The sequence below is a fragment of the Apis mellifera genome, linkage group LG11, assembly GCF_003254395.2.
Source record: "Apis mellifera strain DH4 linkage group LG11, Amel_HAv3.1, whole genome shotgun sequence".
Taxonomy (NCBI): Eukaryota; Metazoa; Arthropoda; class Insecta; order Hymenoptera; family Apidae; genus Apis; species Apis mellifera.
In genome coordinates, this window is record NC_037648.1 from 10,260,918 (window position 1) to 10,287,584 (window position 26,667).

General features: G+C 42.8%; 1 protein-coding gene across 3 annotated transcripts in view; it reads right to left on the reverse strand.

Annotated features, from left to right (window-relative positions):
• The window catches only part of E75 (ecdysone-induced protein 75), a 161,432-nt gene that overhangs the window by 50,311 nt on the left and 84,454 nt on the right, over nt 1-26,667 (reverse strand). The window contains exon 1 of one of the 3 annotated variants that reach the window (XM_006564318.3): nt 14,681-14,852. Coding sequence (XP_006564381.2) covers nt 14,681-14,837 — 157 coding nt within the window. The 5' untranslated portion in view covers nt 14,838-14,852. 3 annotated transcript variants of the gene reach the window in all.

A 26,667-nucleotide genomic window follows, 5' to 3' on the forward strand; every position in this document is an offset into this window, starting at 1 on the left:
TCTACAGTTAGGCGAACCGAATTCGCGACAATGAACGAGGAAGTGAGCCGCGCCGCCGCCGCCGCCGCCGCCGCCATCACCGACCTATTTTTGGGTCGGAACCCCTAGAAACCTAGGCGCGCGCGCGCCTGTTAAATTTAAATTTAAATTGTCCGAGGATCGCCGCTAATTCTGAGAGGGGGCGCGCCCCCTTCGATGATTCATCGACTTTTTGGAACCGGAAATCGACCCTCTTATTTTAGCCCGGCTGACGCCAGGGTTAATGGCCTCCTCGACGTCGCGTGCCAACCTCGAGAGGCATTCCAGACCAGGATTATATACCATTGCTCTCTCTCTCTCTCTCTTATTTCAAAGAGAGGCACTCTTTTTTTTTGGATAGAGCGTAGAAAATTTATGGAGGAGGAGGGATCGATTCATAAATTATATTCGCGACGAAAGAGAAATTCAATCTTTCAAGAAATCAAGTCTAATCAATGGTATCAAAGGAAAAGAGAGGAAAAGGTGTCCATCGAATGCGACAACGGGTGTGAAAAGGCTCTCACGCTTATAGGAAATCCCTCCTTCGAATCGATGTAGGACGTCACCGTTTGCAGTTAATCGAGCGAAATTTATTCGTGGCTCGATCCTCCGCTTTCTCACGTTTTCGAGTCGGTCCTCTTTCTCGCTCGCTCGAAACCGTTTTCGATTCGCTTCGTTACGTGCTCTCGATTCCGATTAACCCGCTTCGATCGATCCGAGGCGGTTGTTCGTTCGATCCAGCCGATCCCACCCACGCTCCATCTGCTCGACTTCTCCTTTAAAGGCCACCTGCCGCCCGCGATGAAAGCGAATTTACGCAGATAACGCGAACAATATCCGTGCAACGGCATTATTCACGCTATCATTGTATGCAAATCGCCCGCGCCTCTCCTTTTTTCCCTTCTTTTTCGTGGATTAATAGCGCTTCTACAATCACGTCGCCTTTATATATACGTCTCAATTCGAACACGATCCAGAGATGCTACTTGAATCGAGATATTTGAGGATAGGATTTAAATTATCGATTTGCAATTTTTTTCTCTTCAAAAAAATTTACAATTTCGAATACATATATATTTGGATAATAATGGCGACTAAAGTTTCTCTCATTCTCGAATGATTATTTATAATAGGTGGCGATCATCCTGCGTAATCCACGTGTCGAGGAGCGGAGCGGAGGAACAATGGTGGATTTATTCGAGGGGACGATCGCTTTCAAAGCTTCTCGGTGTACGTTAAAGGAAACTTGAACGTGGCCATTACAACAGAAGACAACTACTGCAATGTCGTTAACTAAGGACAGGAATGAGGCGAAGTACAGTGGGCAGCCGGTATTCGTCGACCTTCTTCGGTCATCGCCACGCAACGAGCGGGTCGCTCTTTCGAAATTTCATGCCGCCAGCCGGAAGTTGTCACAATGTCATCTCCCTCCCTCCAACGCGTCAAACGCGTTGTTTGTTTCTAGCTCCTTTGTTTTCGATCCCTCTCTCAAAAAATGTTAAACGTTCGATTCGTATTTTCTTCCTTCGATTTTTCTTCGATTGGATGGAAATTAAAATATCTTTGAAATTTTTAAATAAAATCCCAGAGTCTCGTAGCTACGTTTCGATACAGTATTCGATAAATAGAATAAAACGATGTATCGATCGATAGATCGTCGTAATTGCTTCGCGTAGAACGCGAGTTTATTTATGTAAGCCTGGAATATATTGTCACGAATCGATTGAATTATAAACTGGCATATAACAAGAGAATAAGCCAACGAGTTAAGTAATTCGCGATAACAGCTGACTACCACCGCCGGTGACGTTTCAATGGCCGACGATTTCGCGCTGCTCGTGATTTATATACCACGTATTTCCATAATATTTACGCCTCTCTTGCCTGCTCTCCGCATTACGACACTTTGCGCGCGTTATGAAACTATTCGAATCGTAATTCGGAATAAATTATTCCGACGCGAGAAACATTACCTTTCATAATTTCTATAGATTCGCGATGAAAAAAAAAAAATATATAAAACGTCTTCCTGTACATCCATAGAATATCCAAGAACTTGAACACGAATTCTAAACCCGATCAACGATCATTAATTCATTAGATCAGAGATTAAAACTTGTTCAAACATCTTCAAACATCCCCAAATTGGCCGCCGAATCACATTTCTCTCCAGAACGAAGGAAAGTTGGAGGAGAATCGTTAGAGGCGAAAATGGCCCAATCGCTAGACACGAACCAGACGAGGCGAAGTCGGCGTTTGAATATTCATCGCCTTTTTCAATGGAGGAAACGTGGCCACGCGCGGCGCGAACGTCGCGTCACCTCTCACCACCGTCGATCTTCTCTTCCTCCTTCTCCTCCTCTTCTCCAGTTTCCGGAGGAAAATAATTCGACTCGAAAACGAGGCGCTCCTCCTTCCTTCGAGACCTTGACCACGCTCTGGTGTCTCGTAGACGACCCGGTATTTTTGCGAAAAAAGAGATCGGCGGGGCCGTTGAACCGCGATGGGGACCCGTGCGAAATATAATTCGCCAAGGATCTTTTCGCGAACGATTGTCACGTGGACGACCTGGCACCGTTTCGGGGAACGATAAGACACGGTCAGGGGGAGAAAGAGGTCGAAGACCCACGGCTACGCTTCTTCTTGTCTCCATCGACACGTGTTTCACGGGATGGAGGAGGATGGAGGATGTATTATTTTGATTGGATTCGATCGAAGAATAAGAATCTCTTTCTACGTTTTTCAAGTAAGAGGAAGAGTATGGGAAGAGATGTGTTGAGAGAGTAGAATTAACTAAAGTGGCAAAAAATTGGAGACGCTTAAAATTGGATTAATAGAAAAAAAAAAGGAAAAAGATGTTGTTTCGAGGAGAATGTTTACAAAATACATTCGGAATTCCTTTTCACATTTGCCGCGATTTTCGAAACAGTCGAAGGTTGTTCAGTTCAGCTAGTCACCGTTACTTTCAAGCGTTTTAAGAGAGTTTCTTGGAAGCATTGGAAACTGTTCAATTTACTGTAGGTTTAGGTTCGGGGGAATCACGGTATCTTTGGAATGTTCGAGATCATTCGATCGTCGAAAAGCGACCGTGAAATGAATAATCAAACGATCCTTCAAACGCCCACTTTACCATTCCCATTATCCTTGGGAATGGATACCGTTTCTCTTTCCTTCTCTCTCTCTCTCTCATTCTTTCCACAGAGAATACAAAAAGGAATCGCAAATTCCTCGAGCGATGGATCCTTCATCAACCTTCGAAGAATTCATCTATAAATCGTCCATCCGTTAAAGAAGAAGAACAAACAAAAAAAACATCCTTCAATCCTCACACGTACGCCTCCCGATACGTACAGCTTCAATGTGTCGTGAAAACATAATACGAAAACCAATTACTTATCATTTAGATTTAACTAGTCTGTTGGCGTTATCAAAGTGATCGACGACACGCTCGATCCTTGGAATACTAAGATTCGATCGCTCGGGCACGCTGGACACGTCTCGTCCAAAGATTAATGCTTGTAATTTTTCCCTACCTCTCCCCTTCCCTTCTCCAAATAACGAGCATAACTCGTGTACGTCATTTCGCCAGCCTCATCCATTCACGATTCTCACGCCGATTTTATCCATCCCCAATCCTCTTCCTTCTTCTCTGGACCGAGCATCAACCCTTTGGTTAAAGGAACCTGGATCCTGGATCCTCATCAACCCCCTCTGTTCGAGATTCTGTTTCGAGATCGGCGCGGGTTCATTCACGCCAGGCTCGGACGTGGGATGAACAGAAGGGAGCAGAGGTAAGAGGTGAAGAGAGAGAGGTTGCGGGCAGGCAAGGAAGGGAAGGAAGGAAAAAAAGAGCGTCCTCGCCTCAAGGTGTCACTGACTCCCGTACGTAGGTGATCGACCTCCATGGTCCCCACCTTGCACGCTCCGCTGAGAACCTCGCCGCCCCCTTCCTCGCCCTCCTCCTCCTCCTCCCTCTCCTCCTCTTTCTCGGCCTGTTGGCACCGTTGCCTCCCTTTCCTCCTCCTTTCCTGCCTCCTCGTCTGTGAACGCGTACACGCCGGTGACGTAACGCCGGTTATTCAACCTGGTTGTTCAACCTGGCCAGTGACGAAATGCCAATGCCCACGCTCCGCTCCGCGAAAGTTCCTCTTTATTTCCCCCCTCTCCCCCCTCTTTTCTTTCTCCTTTTTCTCTGCCACGCATCCGTCCCTGTTTGCTCGAATTTTTCACCAAGGAGGACAGTTCTCGAGTGGAAGATAGAGTCGTTCGAAGGAATACGATGCGTGATAATTGTAGGGCGAATCTCGAAGAAATGGAATCCTTCTATGCTGGAGAGAATGGCGATTTTTCCAAACTAATTCGCATCGAAAGAGCGCGAGCCTCGTGTGTATTGTCGTGTGTTTATGTAACAGTAAGGATAACGGGAAGCGCGTGTCAAGGCTGGGATTAACTTCCGTTTGGTCATCACTCGGTAGCTCGTGTCGTCGTTGCAAGATTGTTCTCTTATTTCAAATAGATTAAAAAAGAGAATTTTGGAATCGAATTTGCTTCTTCTTTCTTTTTCTATATTTAGAAAAAGGAGATGATCGATCCTGAGGATCCGTATTGAATTCGCTATATTGATTAGGAATCGAATTTGCTTCTTCTTTCTTTCTTTATATTTAGAAAAAAGGAGATGATCGATCCTGAGGATCCGTATTGAATTCGTATTGATTAGGAATCGAATTTGCTTCTTCTTTCTTTCTTTATATTTAGAAAAAAGGAGATGATCGATCCTGAGGATCCGTATTGAATTCGTTATCGTATTGATTAGGAATTTGCTTTTTCTTTCTTTCTTTGTATTTAAAAAAAAGGAGATCGTGAGGATCCGTATTGAATTCGTTATCGTATTGATTAGGAATCGAATTTGCTTCTTCTTTCTTTCTTTGTATTTAGAAAAAAAGGAGATGATCAATCCTGAGGATCCGTATTGATTAGGAATCGAATTTGCTTCTTCTTTCTTTCTTTGTATTTAAAAAAAAGGAGATCGTGAGGATCCGTATTGAATTCGCTGTATTGATTAGAAATCGAATTTGCTTCTTCCTTCTTTCTTTATATTTAGAAAAAAGGAGATGATCGATCCTGAGGATCCGTATTGAATTCGTTATCGTATTGATTAGGAATCGAATTTGCTTCTTCTTTCTTTCTTTGTATTTAGAAAAAAGGAGATGATCGATCCTGAGGATCCGTATTGAATTCGTTATCGTATTGATTAGGAATTTGCTTTTTCTTTCTTTCTTTGTATTTAAAAAAAAGAGATCGTGAGGATCCGTATTGAATTCGTTATCGTATTGATTAGGAATCGAATTTGCTTCTTCCTTCTTTCTTTATATTTAGAAAAAAGGAGATGATCGATCCTGAGGATCCGTATTGAATTCGTTACGTAAGTGGTGGAGGTAATCTTGGTTTCATCGAAGAAAGAGAGAAAGTTGCGCGCCACGGACAGGCCGTCTAACACGAATCTAACGCGGCGGTGGGGGGGCCTTAGTCTCGAGTAAAGGGGTCAGTCAGCCTAAATCCACGCGGGCCTGGCCTCAGTCAACGAAACCGTGTTTACTTTCGGGCGTTGCGGCCTCGTTAGACAGCCCGTTAGAAAACATCCTATTTCCGATCCCTTGGACTTCCTCCAACTTTCATCCCCCCAAATATTCATCGATTCGAATCTAATCTTAATCTGCGATCCAAAGCTGCTTACGTACGAGAAATCATCATCGTCATCATCTCGAGAGAGAGATTTCCACTCCGCCTCGGACCAAATGGTCCTTGGCCACGCGCGTGGCCAGCCACGATTCCGTTACACCAGCCAGGATCCTCCTCCCTTGCTGTACACGCTCCCGTCAAGGATGCGGTGAGTGACCTATGCCTCTTCTCCCCCGACGGGATTCCGTGTCAACGCACTTCTGCCTGCCCATCGTCGCGCGCGTGCCCCCCTCGTGCTCGCGCACGTGCACGCCGTGCCCGCGAAAATGGGACCGGTTTTCGGCTCCTGGGACGCGCGTGGAACGAGGCGGAGTGGGGGACGCGTCGCCACGCTTGTTGGGACACGCGCGGTTTTCGCGTAACAGTGACGTAACGAGCGGCGGCGGCGGCTTCGAGAAACGGTGAACGAGCAAAGGCCGTTCACCAATTTTTAAGTGTATATATATATAGAGATGAGGAGACGCTTTTTACTGTTGATTAGCGTAACGGTGAATGCTCGAGAGAGGAGATTATTTGAGACGTAAGATAATTCGTAATTGGTTCTTCTTGTTCGTGCCCCACTTTTCTCATCCCTTCTCTTCTTTTTTCGTTTCGAGTCGAAGAGATTGCGCGGGTTAGTAGCGATGGGAACATCTTCTTGAAGTGTTAAATGATCGAAGTGTAAATATATATCCAAGGGAGAAATTGACGAATATCGATGGAGGGAGATTCGCGGCAAGAAGAAGAGGCGGGCGAAATTCGAGGCGTGGAAAAAGGAGGAAACGCAAACGGGATAGGAAGAGCGGCAAGTGGAACGAGAGAGGCGAGCGAGGCGGGTTCAACGACCGGCTTCGTCACTCCGGGGGCCGACCTGAAATTTCATTAAGGGCGTCCAGCCATTGCGCAAGAGATTAGGATCGTCACGGCTGTTTACACGGCTGCCACCACGTAACAGACTGGGAGACGACCGGTGAACGGGACAAAACTCCACCGATCGTTCGCGCACGCACCATTCGCTCGTGGAAATTTTCCAATCCGCCCAACTGTCGTGTCTATGCTATTAAACGTTTCTTTCGAAACCGGTATCCTACGAAAAATGAAAAATTCGAGGGGAGAAGGAAACAGGTGTGAAACAAATATGTATATATTATACACAATTGTTGGACGTGTATTGTTGGAAATATTTGGAAGCGAAATTGGAAGCGAATGTGGGTCTCGATATTAAGAGGAAGGTAAAAATTATTGTACGATTTTTGGATGATAATTCGTGAATCTTCTTCTCGAGATAAGTGACCAGAAATGATTCGAGGAAAAAATGGATTGACGGGCGAACGTCTTGAAATTGGGAGGAAGGTCGCATAGGGTAATAATAAAATCGGGAGGGAGGAAGCGATTAATCAGGCATTGTTGCGCCAATCCTGAAAGGTACGGCGAGGGATCGTGGGACGATACCATTTGCTCGTCGAGGTGGATACGGGAGGCAGATTCGACGTGAACAGATAGGTGGACGATCGAAAATAATCCGGATTTCGCAAGCCGTTTCGGTCCAGTGCGGATAACAAGGCCATCGGGGTCGTAGGCATCGTTCGATCGCGGCCTATTTGCTCGACAGGGAAATAATGCATCGTCTGTACACTCGATATTCCATTGTGGATCGACGAAAAAAAGGAACACGATTCTCGTCCAATTTCCGTTCAAAGAATTTCTTTTTTTTAATTCCTCCGATTCTTTTCCTTCCTCTTTCATTTCTCTCAATGTGATATAATTTATTGCATTATAAATGTAAATAAACTACGAATATACGGTTAATTATTGAATAATTTATGTAACGTATAACGTATGTTGTTGTACGATGATGAAGGAATTTTGGATAATGGAATAAAAAAGATTAACACGAGGAATTAAAAATTTTTTTAAAAATTCCATCAGATGTAAAATTAATTCTCTCCTCGTTTTTCTCAGATATGTATATATATCTCGAGCCGAGATGATAATTTATTCGCGATAATTTAACGATCCAGATATTACATTTTTACGGAAAGATTGGACGGCGAAAGTAAAGTCTGTCTTACTTTCAATCAACGATTCGAAAGCCTTTCCCCGACGCGAAACGGTGAAACGATTAGCACGTATCTTTTTTCACTTTCCTCCGTTTCATCGGCCATTTATAATCATTTCACCGAAGCCAAACACTGAACTGGATTCCGGAATTTCGCCTCGCTCAACGATAAGAAGAGAAATTTGCGCGGCGATTGGCGAAAGACGAACAAGATAATCGATACCTCGTGAGAAATAAGAGAATATTTCGAGATGAATAATTGCGCGAAAATTTAGAAGATTATCCTAATCTCTCAAACTACTTCAAACTACTTCAAAAAACGTGTCGATCGATTTTACAATTTAAAGATGAGCGATGAGATTGATGATATTACAAACTCGTCTTTCAAGAATTCTTTTCAAACTTTATCAAATCATATCAAAGGAGAGATTAGAAAGGAAGTTTTCTAAACTGAAAATTCCTCCACTAGTCAATTGTTAGCATCAAACGAACCTTTGAACTTTGAATTTTCGATTTCCATGGAAAATTGATTATCGAAAAGAACAGCTTTACAAATCGCTTTGACTCTTTCTAACTCGATCGAAAGCTACCTACTTCCCCGACCAAAGTTTCCAAACTAAATTAGAATTTCATCGCAAACTCTCTGAAAATCTACCCGGAACTGATGCCACGGTCAACTCAGCCTTGACCATGCGCGAGATCTCGCGGAGACAAACTCTGTCAAACCTCAAAAAACTCTCGAGGAATAATAGATTTGATTTTTCTACTCTTCCGCGAATCTCAAAAAATCTCTCTTCGACAAATCGAGAAAAAACGAGGAACAATATCCCTTAATCGTTGTCGATCAAATCGACGTACCCTGTCTCTAAAGGCAGGGATTAGACAATTCCCTTCTAAAAGGTTTCTCGAAGGCTGGCTGTTAAATAGTCGGAGTAAGAGGAATTTCGTCACGAACGGCTTTTACGATATATTCAACGTTGTTGTTGAGCAACGTGAAACGGGCCTCGGCCGTCCTGGATGTCGGCCGGTAACCCCAGCCGAATCAAGGCCGGCGCACACGGAGACGGCTCTTACTTTCACGCGTTAGAGACGCTTATGCTCGCTTATATCAACGGATGGGACCGTCTATTGGGTCCATGGGACCGGATTCCAACCTCCCACGCCTCGTTCGGCCCATCTGTCCAAGAGTTTCGGCCTCGACACGCGAGCGGACTCGAGCCCTGGATTGCTTAAGGGTTGCTTTCTTAGCCAGGGGACGAGATAGTCGAGCTTTGACTAAGTAACTTGATTCAAGAGGACAGATGGTTCTTCGAATGCATCAACCAATTCTCGAGAGTAATGTATTTTTTTGCTTAGATTCTTCTCTATCCAGTTTAGAGAACTTACGACTTGATCCAAATTTCTAAAAAAAAGTAATCGTAAATTACAAAACAGATCGATAATTCAGCATCGATTCTAAGGAAAATTCTAAGGATTTCTTCGCGATGGGGTGAGGGTAAGAGCTAAGGATAGATTGTACTGCTAATTATCCTTGGAATTAACGAGGCTAGAAGTTTCCTAATCTGGAGCAGATTAAAATGGTGGAGGAGAGGGCAAGAGGAGGAGGAAGAAGAAGAAGAAGAAGAAGAGGGGAAAAAAAAAAGAAAAAAATTCTTTAAGGATATTGTAGTTATTCAGGAATGTGTTCCACCTGCGACCGCAAATCGGTTGACCGCAATCTCCGACGCGAGTATCGACGTCGAGTAGTCGAGTGATTAAGAAATTGTGTGCATAAGTTATTCGATCGTTGGACATGTGAATCATTGGCGCGACATGTAAATCTGTAACAAAGAAGTTAATCTATTAGCGCGGTGTGTCCCTGGGGGAAGGGAGGGAGGGATAATCAAGGACGTGCGTGCGTCATAGCCGACTGAAAACTGAGCCCCTTTTACAATGTAAACGTGTAACTAACAACGTGTTACTATATATCCATTGCTCCAGTTTCAAGTAGATACGGATTTCTCTCCATTTTTTCTGACCCCGGGAAGGAAGAAAGTTGCGACGATTGACGCGAAACAAGAAGAGAGAACAAGTTTAAGAGTCAAGTTCAATTCCCTCGGAATATATCCAAATAAAAAGGTTTAATTGTGTTACGAATTTTTATTAAGTTATTTGCAAACCGCTATTTCGAATCCAATCTCGAACTTTCGATTTCGATTTAGATTCTTTGGATCCCTTCTTCCGAAAAGAATTCGTTCTCAAACAGTTTCTTCGTTTAACCAAATTCCAAACTTTCCTCCCAATTTCTATTTGTCTCTTCAAAATCTTGCGAGGAAACGACTCGGTCGATCGGACCGATTTCCCGCAATCTAATCAAACCACTTCAAACATGAAAACGCTACTCCCGATACTCCACAAACTTTCCCGCAATATATCTCAAATCCTCGAACGAGCTTTTACGACAATTTCTCATAACCCGTTCAAACCACTTCAAACATCAAACCTCTCGTTGCTCCACAAACTTTCCAAGCTTTCCAGCACAACCTCTTTAATAAACCCTTTCTTAAAATATCTTATAATCTGACAAAATCTCTCAAAGAACTGATTGTAAACGCACGATGGACGACTCACAACGCGATCCCCTCGAAAAGCTTTTTTCTTCACGCGAGAGAAAGAGAGATTACGCGATAAGAGAATCGCGGGAAGAAAGAAACGTCGCGTGGAGGACACGACAAAGAGGTCGGAGGACTGCTTTCTCCGCGGAGGAGAAGCGGCAGCTTAGCGGCAGGTAGCACTGATCGAGAGTAAAAGCGGCTCGACGAGAGAGAGAGAGGAGGAGGAGAAGCGGTGGTCGATCGAGTGCGAGAGAGTGGGACGACGGGGAGAAAGGTGAAAGCACTCTCACCTCGCCTCGTAGCCGCGGAACGATCTTTTCGGTTTTTACGCCATGCGCTCCACCGAGAATACGATTCGCGTGGCGCCTCGGGGACGTCGTCCCAGTTACGTGGCCGGCTGTGCTTACCTCCATGAGCTTCAGCGAGAAAGAAGAGAGGAGCGCTCTGCTCTTCTTTATCTCGCCGTGATTCTCTTTTTGGCAAGGTATTTGCGATTGAATTGTCACCAGAATCCAAGATTCTCTTTCAGAAGTAAGTGTCAAAGGGAGAGAGGAGGGAAACTGTCGAATTGATCGAATTGATCAGAGTTTCTTGAAAAAAGAAATTGTGGAATTTTGAGCTACGATCATCCTCGAGTTATTCGGGAAAAATTTGAACAAGCTTCCGTGAATTCTACTCTAAGAATCTCTCGAAGGATTACTCGATACAGAGATTGTATAGATACCTACGGAATTGATCGTAGGTTTTGAAATTGGATATAGAATGGAAAAGATTCGTAGAAGCGTTTGAACGATTGGTATATATATATATATATCGGGATAAACGGAATAGGAAAGTGAACGTGGAATGGTATCCGCCTGGAAGGGAGGGGGCGGATCTTTTATTCGTGGCATTTGCTTAAATGTAATATCGGGGAGAGGAATATGTTATGCAAATTGGATAGGTGGAGCCTGTTTGGCCCCATTCGAACGGCCTAATTAAACGTTCAACCAACTTTGTAATGTTAGCCTGGATAAGCTTGTTATGAAATTCTAAATGCTCCGAGGATCGATCCGTAGAGAGAAGTGGTGATAAGTGGTGAACGGGGCGACCGTGTTACGTTTCAGAATCGCAAGATCGAGAGAGACTTTTCATTCCGCATTAAGAAGCATAAATCGAAAATGAAAATGGGAGAAAAGAAAGAAAAAACAACACAAAGAACCTTTTTCACATCAAGAACCTCTCTCTCCTTCGAGATATAATAATTCAAACTTGTTCAAACCTGTTCAAACCTCGTCAAACCTCGTCAAACTTCATCAAACCTCGTCAAATTTCGTCAAATCTCGGGTGCAGACGTTTTCACCGACAGAAATTTGTAAAAGGAGAAGGAGAAGAGGAAGAGGAAGAAGGAAGGGGGAAAAAATCGCGAGATACGCATCGCGATGTCGCGTCATCGCGTTACGTGTCATCGAGGCGAGCCGAGTGGCGTCCCGGAAGTGGCGTCATTTCGGCCGATGTGGGACGGCAGAGCCCGGCTCCGAGAGAGAGAGAGAGCCTCGAACAACCGGGCGAAGGGATAAAGAGACCTCGATAGCGGGCGTAGACCTCGCGAGCGGGTCTCTCTTGTTGTAGCCATAGAACAACGGCCCTGAGCCTTTGTGAAGCGTTGCGAAATACAAACGAGCCAGGCCACCGCCGGTGCACGCTCGCGTTATCTATTATTACGTGATTTCTCCTCTCCCGCCCCTCCCTCTCTCTCTCTCTCTGTCTATCTATCTATCTATCTTCCTTTTCTTTTCTCCTCTCAGGGCCGCGGTGAGTGTAGCCTTCCACAACGGGGATCAGGTGTCCACGCGCCTACTCCCTCGAGTGGATCGATTAAAATGGGATTAAACGGGCGATAAGCATATACGATTCGCCTCGAGAGATTAATCGCGATGAATAAGAGAGAGAAAAAGAGAGAGAGAGATACTCGTTCTTGAATAAAGTATATAACCGGGTTACAGCGTTTAGAGAAAAAGAGGATTAGATGCGATTAGATCAAGTTTGCATGGGTCGAGAATTTTGCGTGGATTTTGCCAGTCGAGAGAGATAATTGAATGGACAAGGATTAGATTGATAGAAGAAATTAGATAGAAGGTACATTAAATCGACGTTTGACCTTTCTCTGTGAGAAATTAAAATAGTATCTCTCTCTCTCTCTCTCTCGTTTCGAATAATAATAACGAAGAATATTAATGAAATTGATGGCGTCGAATTGTATTTCGAGGAGGAAAAATTCAAAGATTCGAAGTATGTATATATATATATATATATATTAGATACGATTGAATATTTAGATTAAGGTAATTGAGGAAATTAAAAGGAGTATCGCTTCAATTGCTTACGATGGTAATGATGATAGGCTGTGGGGAGGAAGGGAGATGGGCGGTCGAGTGTTGAGCGTGGCCGTCGCTCAACAGGACTAGAGACGCTTGGCTCCTGACAGATAAATACTTTTATGTAATGCTGCCAGGCCTCTAGTCTGGATAAAGAGAAGCAAAACCGTTGCGCAATGACCCCGTTTGCGCGTTTCGGCCAACAGGCCGTGTTGGGAAATCCATCGTGTCGTTAAAAATGTGGGCCATCGGCACATTCTTCTTCCACGAAAACAAACAGCTATGCAATATCGAATACGACCTATTTGCCATCCTCGTCCGCCACTTTCGACACCATGATCAGCCACATATCTATCCTCTATACATACTCAGACATATCTTTGGAAATTCTAAAATCCTGATTTTATTTCTCCCTTCTCTCTTTTCTTTTTCCCTTCTTATGGAGAAAGTTTTTAAATTTAATTCGAATTTAACAACCCTGTTCCAAAAACTATTTCAGAAATAAATGACCCAGTTCGTAGGTAACCTATACCTATACGGATTAATTTTAACTGTCTCAAATAAACACACCGCACAGAGAATTTTCAAACAGGAATTAACGAATTAAAATTTTTTAAATAGTTAAAAATTAACCATCCCTAGACCCGTAAACTTTAACTAATTATATCTAAAAAAAAAAAGAAAAAAAAAAAACCTTAAATAAGAATTCAACCGTTGAAGATCAAAAAAATTTCTTCTTCTGAAATGATCCACGCTCGAGATCGGAAAATTGGAAAATCGCCGCGGAGACAGCTCGGAGACAACGATCGCTATGATTTTCCTTCGAAAAGCCGGTGAACTTGGGGAATCACCGGACGAGACGAGCGCGGGGCAGGGCGGGGGACGAGCGCAGCGCCATCGGGCAGCGAGCGGGCGAAGTTGGTCGACAGGTACGCATCGGTTCGTGGACGCTAGGTGGCAGGTAGGCTGGCCGTGGTAGCGGGCAATGTCAATGTCAATGAGCACGTGAGCCCCGCTCGAGGAAAAATCGATACGCTGTGTCAAAGCTTTTCCCGGCGAAAGAGAGGTAGCTGCATACGCGAGAACGAACCCGGGAATATCCGAGGGATGATGCGATCCTGTCTCATTTATTTATTTACACAAATCTTCCCTTTCTCGATTACTACGCTCTCTTAGATTCTCTGAACGATCACCTCTCAAATCTCCACACGTATACGAGGAAGGATAAATAGGTTTCTTTTTTTTTCGATGAATTTATTGATTATCGAACTGATACTTTGAACGAAAAAATGTTATTACCTCTACGATTAGTGCACGTAGGATTAGATAGGGTTTATTAAATAGAGGATTAGCCTCGACCAGCTGCTAGTTAAAGCCGCGTTTCAAGTAGCGAAAGTTCCTCTTTAAGAGAGGGATTATTCCGGGAGCGGTCTAAAAAAGCAAGAGTCTACGCGAATTCTCGAACGCGACGGGAATAGAAACACAACAACGACGACAAAAAACACTGGCCAATCGAGATTACAACCGATATCGTTTTCCTTCAACGCTCCTGCGCGGAACAATCGAAAATAACTAACGCAAACGTCGTGAAACGTCGGAATAATCGCCTAAAATATCTATCACCCATCCCCTCGACCAAACCCCTCTAAAACCCGATCAAGTATACGCAATCGAGCGCAATAATCTAAACCTGTAGACACACGTAGACACTTTGAACGAACCACCTGTACAGGATCCATCATCTCGAGCTCCACCATATTATATCATCATCCTCCAAACCCGATATAAACAAACATCGACCAAAACAAACAACCTGCCCGCCCTAATAACAATATTATGCACTCGACTATTATTTTCGAGCGAGGCAAAAGAGCTGACTCGAGACGAAGGAAGAGAAGACAGAGCACATAATATAATGAAATATTAGGACGAACCTTTGACGCGTAGATGACGTCTCTCGGGATTCTGCGTCTCGTTGACCGCGATGGTGGCCTCGCACACCTCGATGGGATAGATGGGGACCCCGTTCTCGCTCGTTGCCGTTCGATCGACCATCTCGGATGGATCATCGCGCGCCACGTCCGCTGACATAACCCCTCTCTCTCTCTCTCTCTCACTCTCTGTCGTCGCGCTAATGACAACGTGCCCGGACAACTGTCGAGTGTGCCACAATGGTAGGCGCACCGCGTACACTCGAGGGTTGATGTCCATGAATGGGGTGGAGGGGGAGGGGGGATGAGAGCGGGCTCGTCTCGCGCCTGCGCCACTCTCCGTCTCTCTCTCTCTCTCTCTCTCTCTCTCTCTCTCTCTCTCTCTTTCTCGTATAACCCACGCGATCCCGAACGTGTGTGACCCTTTCGTCTTTCGCGGATATCTCCGGTACCTCCTCTCTTTTGTGCCCGCTTCCTGCGTGGGACTGATGATGACGCACGTCCAGACGCTTTTACCAACCACCGGCTTTTTTTTTTTTTTTTTTACTAACCATCAACGGAGGAAAAGGGGTTGGTTGAGTTTTACCGTGCAGGAGGCATTCAGAGGGGAGGGTTATTTTTCTTTTTCGATGCGTATTCCGTGGGGTCGTGACTTTTTGTCATTTCGAGGAGGGAATCTATGGTGGTTATTTAATATCACGCGTTATAATTATGTCGAGAGAAGAGATGTTTTTCTTCTTCTTCTTCTTCCTATCGATCGTTTAATTTCGTTTAACGATTATTTTATATCCCACTTACGTTCTGGTTCAATTTGACGGATGGGTTGAATGATGATGACTTACCTGTAACAGAGAAAACGTGAAATTGACGTTAGTATAAGTGGTTATGAACGAGGAGATTGGAATATAATTCCAAGGCATGAATAAATGAGCGAGATTTCCATTCAAAATCTTTCTTATTCTTCGCCTTTCATCCACTTTTTATTGAGAAATTTCTCTCTACATCGCCGGTAAATCGCTTTTGTCCACTCGTATCCCCGTTAAATTGGTTTCGCGTATAATTCAGTAGCTTTGTATTATCGCGTACCGTTCCTCCAGAAATAGATACGTGTAAAATGGAATTTATCGATGCACGTGTAACTCCGATCCGTTGATGTTAATTTAATTTTAATATTATTCCCTCGTGAACAGATTCCGAGCAAATATAGAAAAGTTAAAAATTATATCCTTTCAGGCCACGAAAAAAAGAATCCAAGACCTCTCGTCACGAGGTTAAGAATAAATAAAGGAGGGTCACTCGAGATCCTTGGGTCCGAATCTTTACTCCATCCTTTTCCATACTCCGTCGCTTTTCCCATCCGGCGGGAACATTCGAAATTCCCGCCAATAGAGGGTAGCCGAAATTGATCCTTCTGGTATATCTATTAGGCGATAACGTTATCAGAAGAAATTTCCACGTAGCGATACCGACCCACGAGTCGCGGATTTCCTGTAGTACCGACTCGCGGCTCGTGATTCGCGAAAGGACAGTGGCGCCTCATCGCGGAGCGCGCCACAACTATTTTGCGATCCTCGTCGCGTGCAAATTCGCTCAGGCCTCCGAGTATATATTGATGGGCGATTAAATTCATTTTTCCTGGCGACACTTTTCATACGATTTCTTCCTTAATTAAAGAATCATTTCGTTCGTTCAGATTCTAAAAAAAAATACGATTACTTTGAAGGATCTGACTAGAAATTTCCTCTCTCTCTCTCTCTGTCTCTAATCCACCCACGTAACGTTCTAATTCCTCGGCAACAAAGTCCTCTAATTCGATTTCTCGAAATAAAAAAGAAACGAGATAGGTTTTAAAGCTAATCTATCACAGGGAATCAAGGTTACAACGTTATATCCAAAGAGTTAGCGTAAAAGAATCGCGATTACACGGTTCTCTCACGCGACACAAACTTCAATTAAAAATAAACGTCCCAGAAGCATCTCTCTCGAGCGAAACCTCGTCCCTCTTCACACCCTCCAGAAAATCTAGCCCTGACCCGTGAAAACCAAAGTCCCAAGCCACTTGCCACAGCTGTTTGTCAGCAACTGTACCGAGTGGAATACGCTTTTCTTCACCTCCCCTCTTCGCACACTCCTAACGAAGGGGTGGAAACGAACAGGCAGGGGGATGCGAGCGTGAAGGCAAAGCTTGAGAGACACTGTACGGCGCCGATGTATTCTCGGATGGAATAGAATCGACAGAGAGAGAGAGAGAGAGAGAGAGACGAGCGTACGTGTTGGTGCACCTTGGAAACTCACCTACCCAGCGGGTCGTTGACCGGGCGGCAAGGAAAGTGGGACGAAGCAAACAGTACTCGGCGTTAATGCGCGAAGGCCTTGAGAGATCACTGACGCATGCGTCCGTGCGGAAAGATCGAGAAAGAGAGGCACGTCGGCGAGAGGGGGATGGAATTACGCGCAACGGGAGGTGGAAAGGAGATGGGACGAAGAACGCGACGACGAATCCGTGTCCTTTCTCTTATTAACCGTGGACGCGTGGAGGAAACTAGGAAAAATCGACGGAGTGGAGTCTCTCGGAGCTCAGCTTCGCCTCTTTCTTCGCTCTCGTTACACTTGGATAGTTATTATATTCGCGGGGATCTATTTTTGAATCTTTAAAGATTTTAGATTCGTATAAAGAAACGTTCTAGAAGATTTCTCGATCGATCTCCTCCAAAGAGTTTAAACGTTTCTAATCTATAAGAATATATGTTTGGAATGGAAATCGTTATCTATATTTACGGCAAGAAAATAGCGGAAAGATTATACAATTCCTATCGAGTGGGGAAAAATAGAGACGTTGAATTTTCAGATTCGCACTCTCGATTCAATTTTCTTAAATAATCGCGAGGAGGCGGGGGAATTTTCACGCGCGATTTTCCGCCCCGCTCCGATCCATCTCAGTGTAACAGAGGACCGTGCTAATTTTTAATATCGACGTCGGAAAAGTGGAGCGGCGAACGACCTCGATTTACCATTGCAATTTTTTTTCTTCCCCTTTTCTTCTTCTCCTCCAGAGAGAGAGAGTCCACGCTCCGCATCTGGATCTCTTTCGATGGAAGCTTTTCAACCCAGAAGCGGTACAGTAGGGGGATGATTAACACGTGCCACGCGAGGGAAGGGATCGTGGAAGAAACTTTTCCAACCATCAATTCTATTTCAATTATATTAAATCTATTAATATTCGAAAAATTGAAATTCCATTTTTTTCTTTTCAATGCGCGAAAATATTTAAAGAGCGAAATTATTTTTATCTCTTAAATATCCGATGATGTTTTATGCAACAAAAGAATTGCATTCACGCTCCAACGATTAATTTTTCGATACGACCAAATCGATTTAATTTTCAAATATTGAAAAAAGAGGGGAGAGGAGAAGGAAATTGACGAAGAAATCTGTTTCTTTTCGAATAGAGAACGCAAAGTTTCGCCATAGGGACGAATTTATGTAAGTTAGCAGGGGCTTTACATAAGGCCTCGCGCGTGTTAGTTTCCGCAACGCGATCCGACCAATTTAAACGCGTTGACGTAACGATGTCAACGCACTTTTAATCTCCGCCGGCCGAAATTCGCCACGCGACCTTAAAACCTCGGCCACCTCCGCCCACCAGCCGTTGCTCGAACCTTCATTTATTATTGGAACCAGAATCTAGCAGACGTTCGGCCACCTGAGCTCCCTCCGTTATAATGCAACTTGCATTATAATCGAGGGATACGCTTCTACTGGAACCCTTCCTCTAATCTCGCAATAATGGATCTTTTTTCTTTTCTCGAAATTCGAACATCTCTCTTTGAACTCAAGAAACTTTTCTTCCTCAAAATCAAAGCCTCGATTCCCTAAAACTTGAGAATATCGAGAATCCAGTTAAAATATATATTTGATTGACTTCCAAGTATCGACGATTCCTTCGAATTTCAATTATCCAAACACTCGAAGAAATGATTCAACGAACGCGCGAAAATATTTTGCCCGATTTCAACTCCACTTTCAATCGATTTTGATCGCACGAATTTCGAGGAATGAAATTTCACACAAATCGAACGCGCTTCGATTTCCATTCTCCTCTTCACCCTCCCTCAAATTTCCTGTTGCAAAAACAATCTCCCTGAAAATCCCCCTTCTTTTCTCCTCCACGATCGGAAACAAACGAAACGGAAACAAGGTTGGAACAAACGAAAATGACAGTGTCCCCATGGGGGGGAACAGGGCGAACGATGAGTTAATTGAAGCCGTTTAAGTCGATTTGATTCGGCCGGTGAATTGCATCGAGTGCCGGACGACGAAATAAATTCGATTGCGAAATCGGCCGGTTTGCCGGAAGTCGGGCGGAAAGTCCACGGAGGGAATCCGGGACACGGAGGAACGATGATGATGTCAATCGTTGGCCTGCCTCTTGGAAAGTGAAAGCACCGACGACACTCCTCTCTCTCTCTCTCTATCTATCTCTCTTTCTCTTTCTTTCTCTTTGTGTTGTAAACTTCATGGTTACACGAAGCCCCGGGGCTACGCTTCGACCGCCCGTTCTTTCTCGCGCGGGGAAAAATATGCTCGTGGGTCTGTGATGCACCCGAACAAAATGAATGTCACGATCGAAAATCGAAATCGACGATTCTTTTTTTCTTCTCGATTATTCTTCGGTTTTTTTTTTACGGTTTAGAGAGAGTTACGGGGAGAGATTGAATATAGTTTTTAATATAGTTGAAGAAAATTGAATAGTTAAGTTGGAGGAGTTTGAATAATAATTGGAAGAATTTGGAATATCAGTTGAATCTTAAAAGAGACGAGAGAAATGATGGGATTTAACGATTGGAAATTTAAGAAACAATTTTTGGATTTCACGAAATGAAATTCGAGAGTTGGAAGAATTTGGAATATCGGTTGAATCTTAGAAGAGAAATGGTGGGATTTAACGATTGGAAATTGAAAAAACAATTTTTGGATTTCGTGAAATGAAATTCGAGACTTGGAAGAATTTGGAATATCGGTTGAATCTTAGAAGAGAAGGAGAAATGGTGGGATTTAACGATTGGAAATTGAAAAAACAATTTTTGGATTTCGTGAAATGAAATTCGAGACTTGTCAATCCTGTCGTTTCGAGACAATTTTTTAATCAATTTGGTAAATTTGGAAAATGAACAAGATCCAATTAGGAGAAATATTAACGAGGTTTAGGAAATATTGCAAAAGTATTTTAACCATCGAAACTTCCTCTTTTTATTTCTTCTTTTTTTTTTCCACAACGCGATTCCTTTTATTTCAAAACGAACGACTTACACAACGATCTCGCATATTTGTTGCTATAAAGTGATACCGAACGGTTGGGCACCTTGAAAAGCTTTACAAATTAACGATGTACATTTATGAAACAGCGTTAAGCAACATCAAACATTCGATACTTGTTACATACTCGATAAAACAACGTGGCCTCGATTAAAATCTCTCTCTCCTTCTCTCCCTCTAAACCATGATTCAACTAGGAAAATATTTCTAAATTCACAACTTACAAAATTCTGTGTACTTTGGAGTTAGCAACCAGTTTCTAAATCGGTAGAATAGCAATTTTCTCGGATCGATTTCGAAAAAAAAAGAATCTCAGAAAGCGAGCAAGATTTGAAAAAAGATTCTCAGACGAAATCTCATGAAAAATTCCATAAACTAAGAAACTTCCCTTTTCAAAACTTCTTCTTCGAAATTTCAAAATTGAACAATGCTTCAAAATTATATATTAAATTAGAAGATATTTTGGGATACCAAATTACCGAGATATTGAAAAAAAGAAAAGGGAAAAGATCCAACAAAATTCGAGAGATCGAAAAACAGATCGCTTTCACTTTCAAAGCTTCCTCCTCGAAATTCCAAAATTGAACGATGTTTCAAAATTATCATCGTACATTAAATTAGAAGACATTTTCGAATACCAAATTATCAAGATATTGAAAAAAAAGAAAAGAAAAAAGAAGATCCAACAAAATTCAAGAGATCGAAAAAATCGCTTTCACTTTCAAAGCTTCCCCCTCGAAATTCCAAAATTGAACGATGCTTCAAAATTATCATCGTATATATTAAATTAGAAGATACTTTGGGATTCCAAATTATCGAGATATTGAAAAAAAAAGAAAAGGAAAAAGAAGATCCAACAAAATTCGAGAGATCGCGAAAAACAGATCGCTTTCACTTTCAAAGCTTCCCCCTCGAAATTGAACAATGCTTCAAAATTATATATTAAATTAGAAGACATTTTGGAATTCCAAATTAGGATATTGAAAAAAAGAAAAGGAAAGAGATCCAAAAAAATTCGAGAGATCGAAAAACAGATCGCCTTCACTTTCAAAGCTTCTCCTTCGAAATTCCAAAATTGAACAATATTTCAAAATTATATATTAAATTAGAAGACTTTGGGATTCCAAATTACCGAGATATTGAAAAAAAAGAAAAGGAAAAAGAAGATCCAACAAAATTCGAGAGATCGCGAAAAACAGATCGCTTTCACTTTCAAAGCTTCCCCCTGGAAATTCGACTCCATCGAAATTCCATTGGAGGCTCGCGATACGCGATATTTCGTAGGCCGAAAGGAGAATTGAATTCCTTGCTGCCATTTAACCAGTGCATCGTGTGCAAGCACGCAATCGCGGGCGCGTTACGCAAGGGGACGTTACGGAAGGCACGAAACGAGTGCACGAATCGAGGGTGTGCGAGTTACACGCTCGAGCAGATCGATCGCCGGATAAATATCCGCTCCCGCTCTTCTCCCCTCCGTTTTTTCCTTTCTTCTTTTCTCTCCCCCAAATCCCGTTACCACTTCTGGTGGCTTAGCTCCCCCTCCCCCCTCCCCCCCGCCTCGGGCTCGTTAATGAAATAATTGCATAATAAGCCGATGAGATCGACCGACCGATCCCACTCGAACGAATGCACGCCGAGTGGCCCGATTGTGCAAAGTGAAAACTTTGCGCGCGCTTCTGAACTCGGTTGAATGTTAATCCGGCAAGAAACCGTGGTGCGTGGCCACCACGGTCCAATCTGTATGGTAATGAGCGAGGGAGGGTTCCGTTTCTGATTCGAATGAATGGACGATACAGTGAATTTTTTTTCTTTTTTATCTCCTTTCTCCCTGGAAATGAATATGTTTTGGCTGACGGGATGAAAAAAATTTTCGAGAATAAATTGGATAGAAATATAGACGAGGATGAAATTGAGCGATAAATTTTGTTTCGATAATCGATTCTTTCTTTTCCAAGCGATTTTTAAAAGTTGGACGCGAAATTAATTTATCGTTCATTCGGTGGGAAGGCCGTGGAATATTGCCAATGATACTTTAAATCCCGTTTAGAGGATATTAACTCGACTCGCCTGTTGCACGACTTCTCGTGTTATTCTAATAACGCACCGTTACACTTTTCTTTCCTTCTTTATGATGCAAGAAAAATTGAAACGAGATATTATTTCCTTTTCTCTTCTGGAAAGAAAGAACAATCTTATTATTACAATATGGAGGTAGAAAAAAGAAGAAGAAGAGAAATTGCCCCTTTTTTTCTCGACATCTATATCGATCAACCTTCGATTGAAACTAGAATAAACACGTAACGACTGGCTCACTTTCAACCCATCTAATGATCAACATACGATCATCAACGATACGACACGATTCGAAATTCGAAGAAGAAAATTCACAAATATTTGACTATCCACTTTCGAGCATCATTTTTCAATCCCCTCCCCAAGAAGAAAATAACCTCGAATCAACTCTCTCCCAAAATTATTATTTATTATCGTTAAACGAGGGAGGGGAAGAGAAGAGGAGGAAAGAAAGAATTCGAAAAAGAAGATGGAGGCAATTTCCGAATTATCGCCGTGTTCACGCGTGTGCTCTAATTCGGCGAAATCGATGTTACGGTAACGCATAAACAGGGAACGAGGAGAAGGAGGAGAGGAGAGGAGGAGGAGGAGGGTTGGAGGGGGTTGCTACGTGGATCTGTGTCGCGGTTGACCGGGTTAGGGATCGTTGGCGAGTTCGTTGGCCTCGCGACCCGATATACCGGCGACCCCGGGGATTTCTAGGATCGAACCGGGGGAAACAGCAGCCCCCCCACCCCCACCTCCACCCTTTATTACACCCCAAGATATCTGTCTTGGATAAACCTTGGGAAATTTAATATAAGCCGATTTCCTCCGTTACTTTTATCGCCGCGTTATTTCCGATATTCCCTTGATCTCGACACAACACGGTGGAGAGCGAAACTTGACTCGAGCGGGGTTCTCCTTTTTGTAAATGACGATTGAATTGAGTCGATTAATCGATGAACTTGTTAGTATTTTTCTCGATATTTTATTATTGGAATTAATAATAATAATAAAAGAAAAAAGAGAATCTGGAGGAATGAAAAGAATATTTGCATTGGTTAAATTAAGAAGATTCCAAGATAATTTTTGAAAAATTACAAACCAATCTCGTCGTACGCCTAATCTTGAGGGAATTATCGTGCGATTTTCGAAGGCGAGGAAATAAAGTGGCGCGGGTAAACCACGTGGAGGAGAAAAGCAAGATGCTAGGGTGGAATGGCACCCCTGGGACAATGAGAATGGCTGTTAGTCCTTTGGCAGCGGATAAAGAGTGAGGTTTATTTCGAGAGAGGGAATGACTCGAATCGACTTGGAGTGAGTCAGATTTCTTCTCGAACCCCTCCGTCCGATTCGGAAATAAACGGAGACGCGGGCTAAATTAGCGGATCGACGGCTCAAAATAAATTCTAATCCCGATTGAAAGTTCAGCAAACCCAATTAGTAGCGGTTCATCTGGTATAATCTGGAGGGGGAAGCGAGGGATTAAAAGAGGAAAAGGAAGGAAATGAAATAGCGTTCGAATAAAAATTTTCAACTTGAATAATAATAATCGTTCGTGACGAAATCTATCCGTTTCGAAGCAAACCGAAATTGAAACAATTGGGACGAAAAACGACGAATTTTCAAAAGACAATGGTGTGATTTAAAAAAAAAAAAGAAAAAATATATCCTATATATAAATTGCATTTCAATAAATTCTGTCCACAAGCGAATAATTACGAATAACCGCAACTCGAAAGCCGCGCAACGAAGTAATCGTGGAAAGGAACAGCCTTACAAGAACGGTATATAATACATAAATCACGGACACGAGTTTTTCTTTTTTTCTTTTTTTTTTTTTTTTATTCCCCGATCGAATTACGCGTAAAAACTAGCTACGCCGGTGAAGGGGAAAATAATCGATTTTTTTTATCGGCTCTTTAATTAAAGACGACGATTTCGATTCGAAACGGTGACAACGATAATTGCGATAAAAACAGATATATATAATACAGGAACGAACGAGAGAGAGAGAAAATATATATATATATATTTATACGTATAAAATAATAGAGGAACAAAGATCGTATAAAAGGAAAGAGGTGGACAAAAAGAAAAAAAATGAAACGATCGCGCAAGGTGTCTCTCGTTAGCAATTTACAGCACGTTAGTCACATCGGTGATTAACCGTTAGGTTGCAGCGGTCGCATTTGCATATTGTGCAATATGCAAGCGGCAGAATGAAACGAGATGCAATGGGAGCCGCGAGAAGAGGGAGGAGGGAGGGGAGAAAAAATCGCGAAACGGGGATCGGCGATTTCTCGATTGAACGCGACGAGTTCGTCGCGGATCGACGACCGCGTCCTTCGAAGCCGGAATCCGAACGGCAAATGGCTTATCGAACGAGTATAATCGCTTTGTACGCCGTTTCCTTTATTTATATACAAACGACGAGACGATGTTAACACGTTTGTTTTGAAAGTCGAAACGCTCGTACGTGTATAAATGTTCTCACGCTCGATTCATTAAATAATTTCGAACGAAATATTTAAAAAGATTCCTCCTCTCGACCAAAATATATTTTTTAAAGCGATTTTTTTTTCTAAAAAATTCAAACGTTCGAAAATATTTCCCCCGATATTCGACTCGAATCGAGAAACGAGATCTCTCGCAGAGCAAATCTCACCCACACGTATCCTGAATGCTTTACGGATCGAATCCGTTTCTCGATCCGTTGGAAGGAAAGATTGTTCGATTCCTGGTGCAATGGCTGGCCTCGTAGAAAGTAAATTAATGGCCTCGACGTGAATGTGAAAGTCGTACCGTTTCGCACACTTTCCACGATGGTTCGCACGCGTGGCGTTCGAAGCGTTCGTCGCGTTAAAAAGCGCATGCGCGCGAGTTTTTTCCCCCGATTGGCGCGCGAACTGTCGCGATCCATTGCGCAAACGCGGAGCAGCGCGCGTTTCGCGGTTGCACCGATCGCGAGATTGTTATTAATTGCAGTGGAGGCGCCCAAGGACGACCTCTTGTTCTCTCCCGTTCCGTTCGTTCACCCCGATATCCCGTTATCAGACCACGATCACGAGCCGTTTAACATTATCGTTCGTTCGTTTCACAACCGTTTCATCAAACACGTGAATGGGGAACGGGGACAGTTTACGTTGCAGCTAAACGATGGATCTTTGTATAATCCTCCTCCTCTTCGAGAAATAGTTCGATCCTTGAAACGATTTATTCTTTTTTTTACATCTTACGTGTAAGGATATGTTAAATTTCTTTGATCGAAATGTCGTTTTTAGTTATTGAAATTATTTCTCGAATTTTTTACACGTTATTAGTATGTCGATTATCGGAAATTAGCGAAAGAATTCCTTCTCGTTGAGAGGTAAAAATACGCAGGACTTTCTAATTCGAAGAGAAATTTTTATTTTTTTTTCTTCTTCTCAGCTTCTTCATTTTTAAAATAGAAAATATCGTGGGTAATATAATATTATTGCGTTTGAAACAATGTTCCCTCCGAATCTTTTTTTAGCAACGCATCCCTAAAAAGGATTTTATAACGGAAGCACAATAAATCACGCTTAACATCTAATTTCATTTCCAACACTTCCCATGACAACAACAGAAATTTTCAACAGGATTCCCCGACTCACGAACCTTTTTTATTATCGTTGTTTACGTGTTGCTCGCTGTCTTTTTTACGAGATGCCGGGGGCGATAAAAAATTCATAGAACAATAAAAAAGAAAAAAAAAAAAAGACACCGAAACTCGACGAGGAAACGAATCCGCGGCACAATACCTCTCTACGCTTCCCCTCATCGGCCGAAACGAGAAAAATCAATGATTTACGATGAGGAAGGGTTGTCTCTGCAAATCCTTCGACGGTAAAAAAATCCAAAAACGACTGCATCCCCCGCGAGATAAACTCTAACTGTAACCCTAAAAAAGGAAGGGTTCGTCGTGCGTAATATCGGTCAGTAAAAAAAAAGGGGGGAAGGAGGAGAAGGGGAGAAGATGGTAACGGGGTTGAAAAAAGTCTTTCACGAAGTCGCAAAGTCAATTTCTTTTACCCTTTTGGTAAACGTCTTCCACATCGTAAAAACATCCAAAGGATTAGAAGTCACGTACCCTTCCTTTTTTTTTTTTTCCAATCCTCCTCCATCGTTTTAAAACCGTAAGGACACGGGAAGGGGATTAAGGAGGAAGACAACGAGCGTGGAAAGCAATAAAATGTTTCACTTTTTTATCACTGGCTTACTTTACAGCTTCCTATAGCAATTTCAAAGTCACCGGAAAACCTTTCTTTCTCTCTCTCCTTCCCTCTTTATTTATTCTATCCTTTAAGTTAGCTTTCTTTTTAACGAACAAAACTCGAGTTGGTTCGAAGTTCGACTTGGTTAAGTGGAGAGAGAAAAATCGAGTGTTGGTGAAATATTGGCCAACCGAATATCTTTCGAGGTAACGCGCTTTTCTTTCCTCTCTTCTCGAATTTTCCCCACGTTCCGGAATTCTGATTTCTAGATACAGAAAATTTAACGCACGTGCGAGACATATTTCGCAAGTTTTCTCCTGTTTTTACTATTAAAAATCGAAATCAAAACTTATAATTAAAAAACAATCGAAATATATCAAC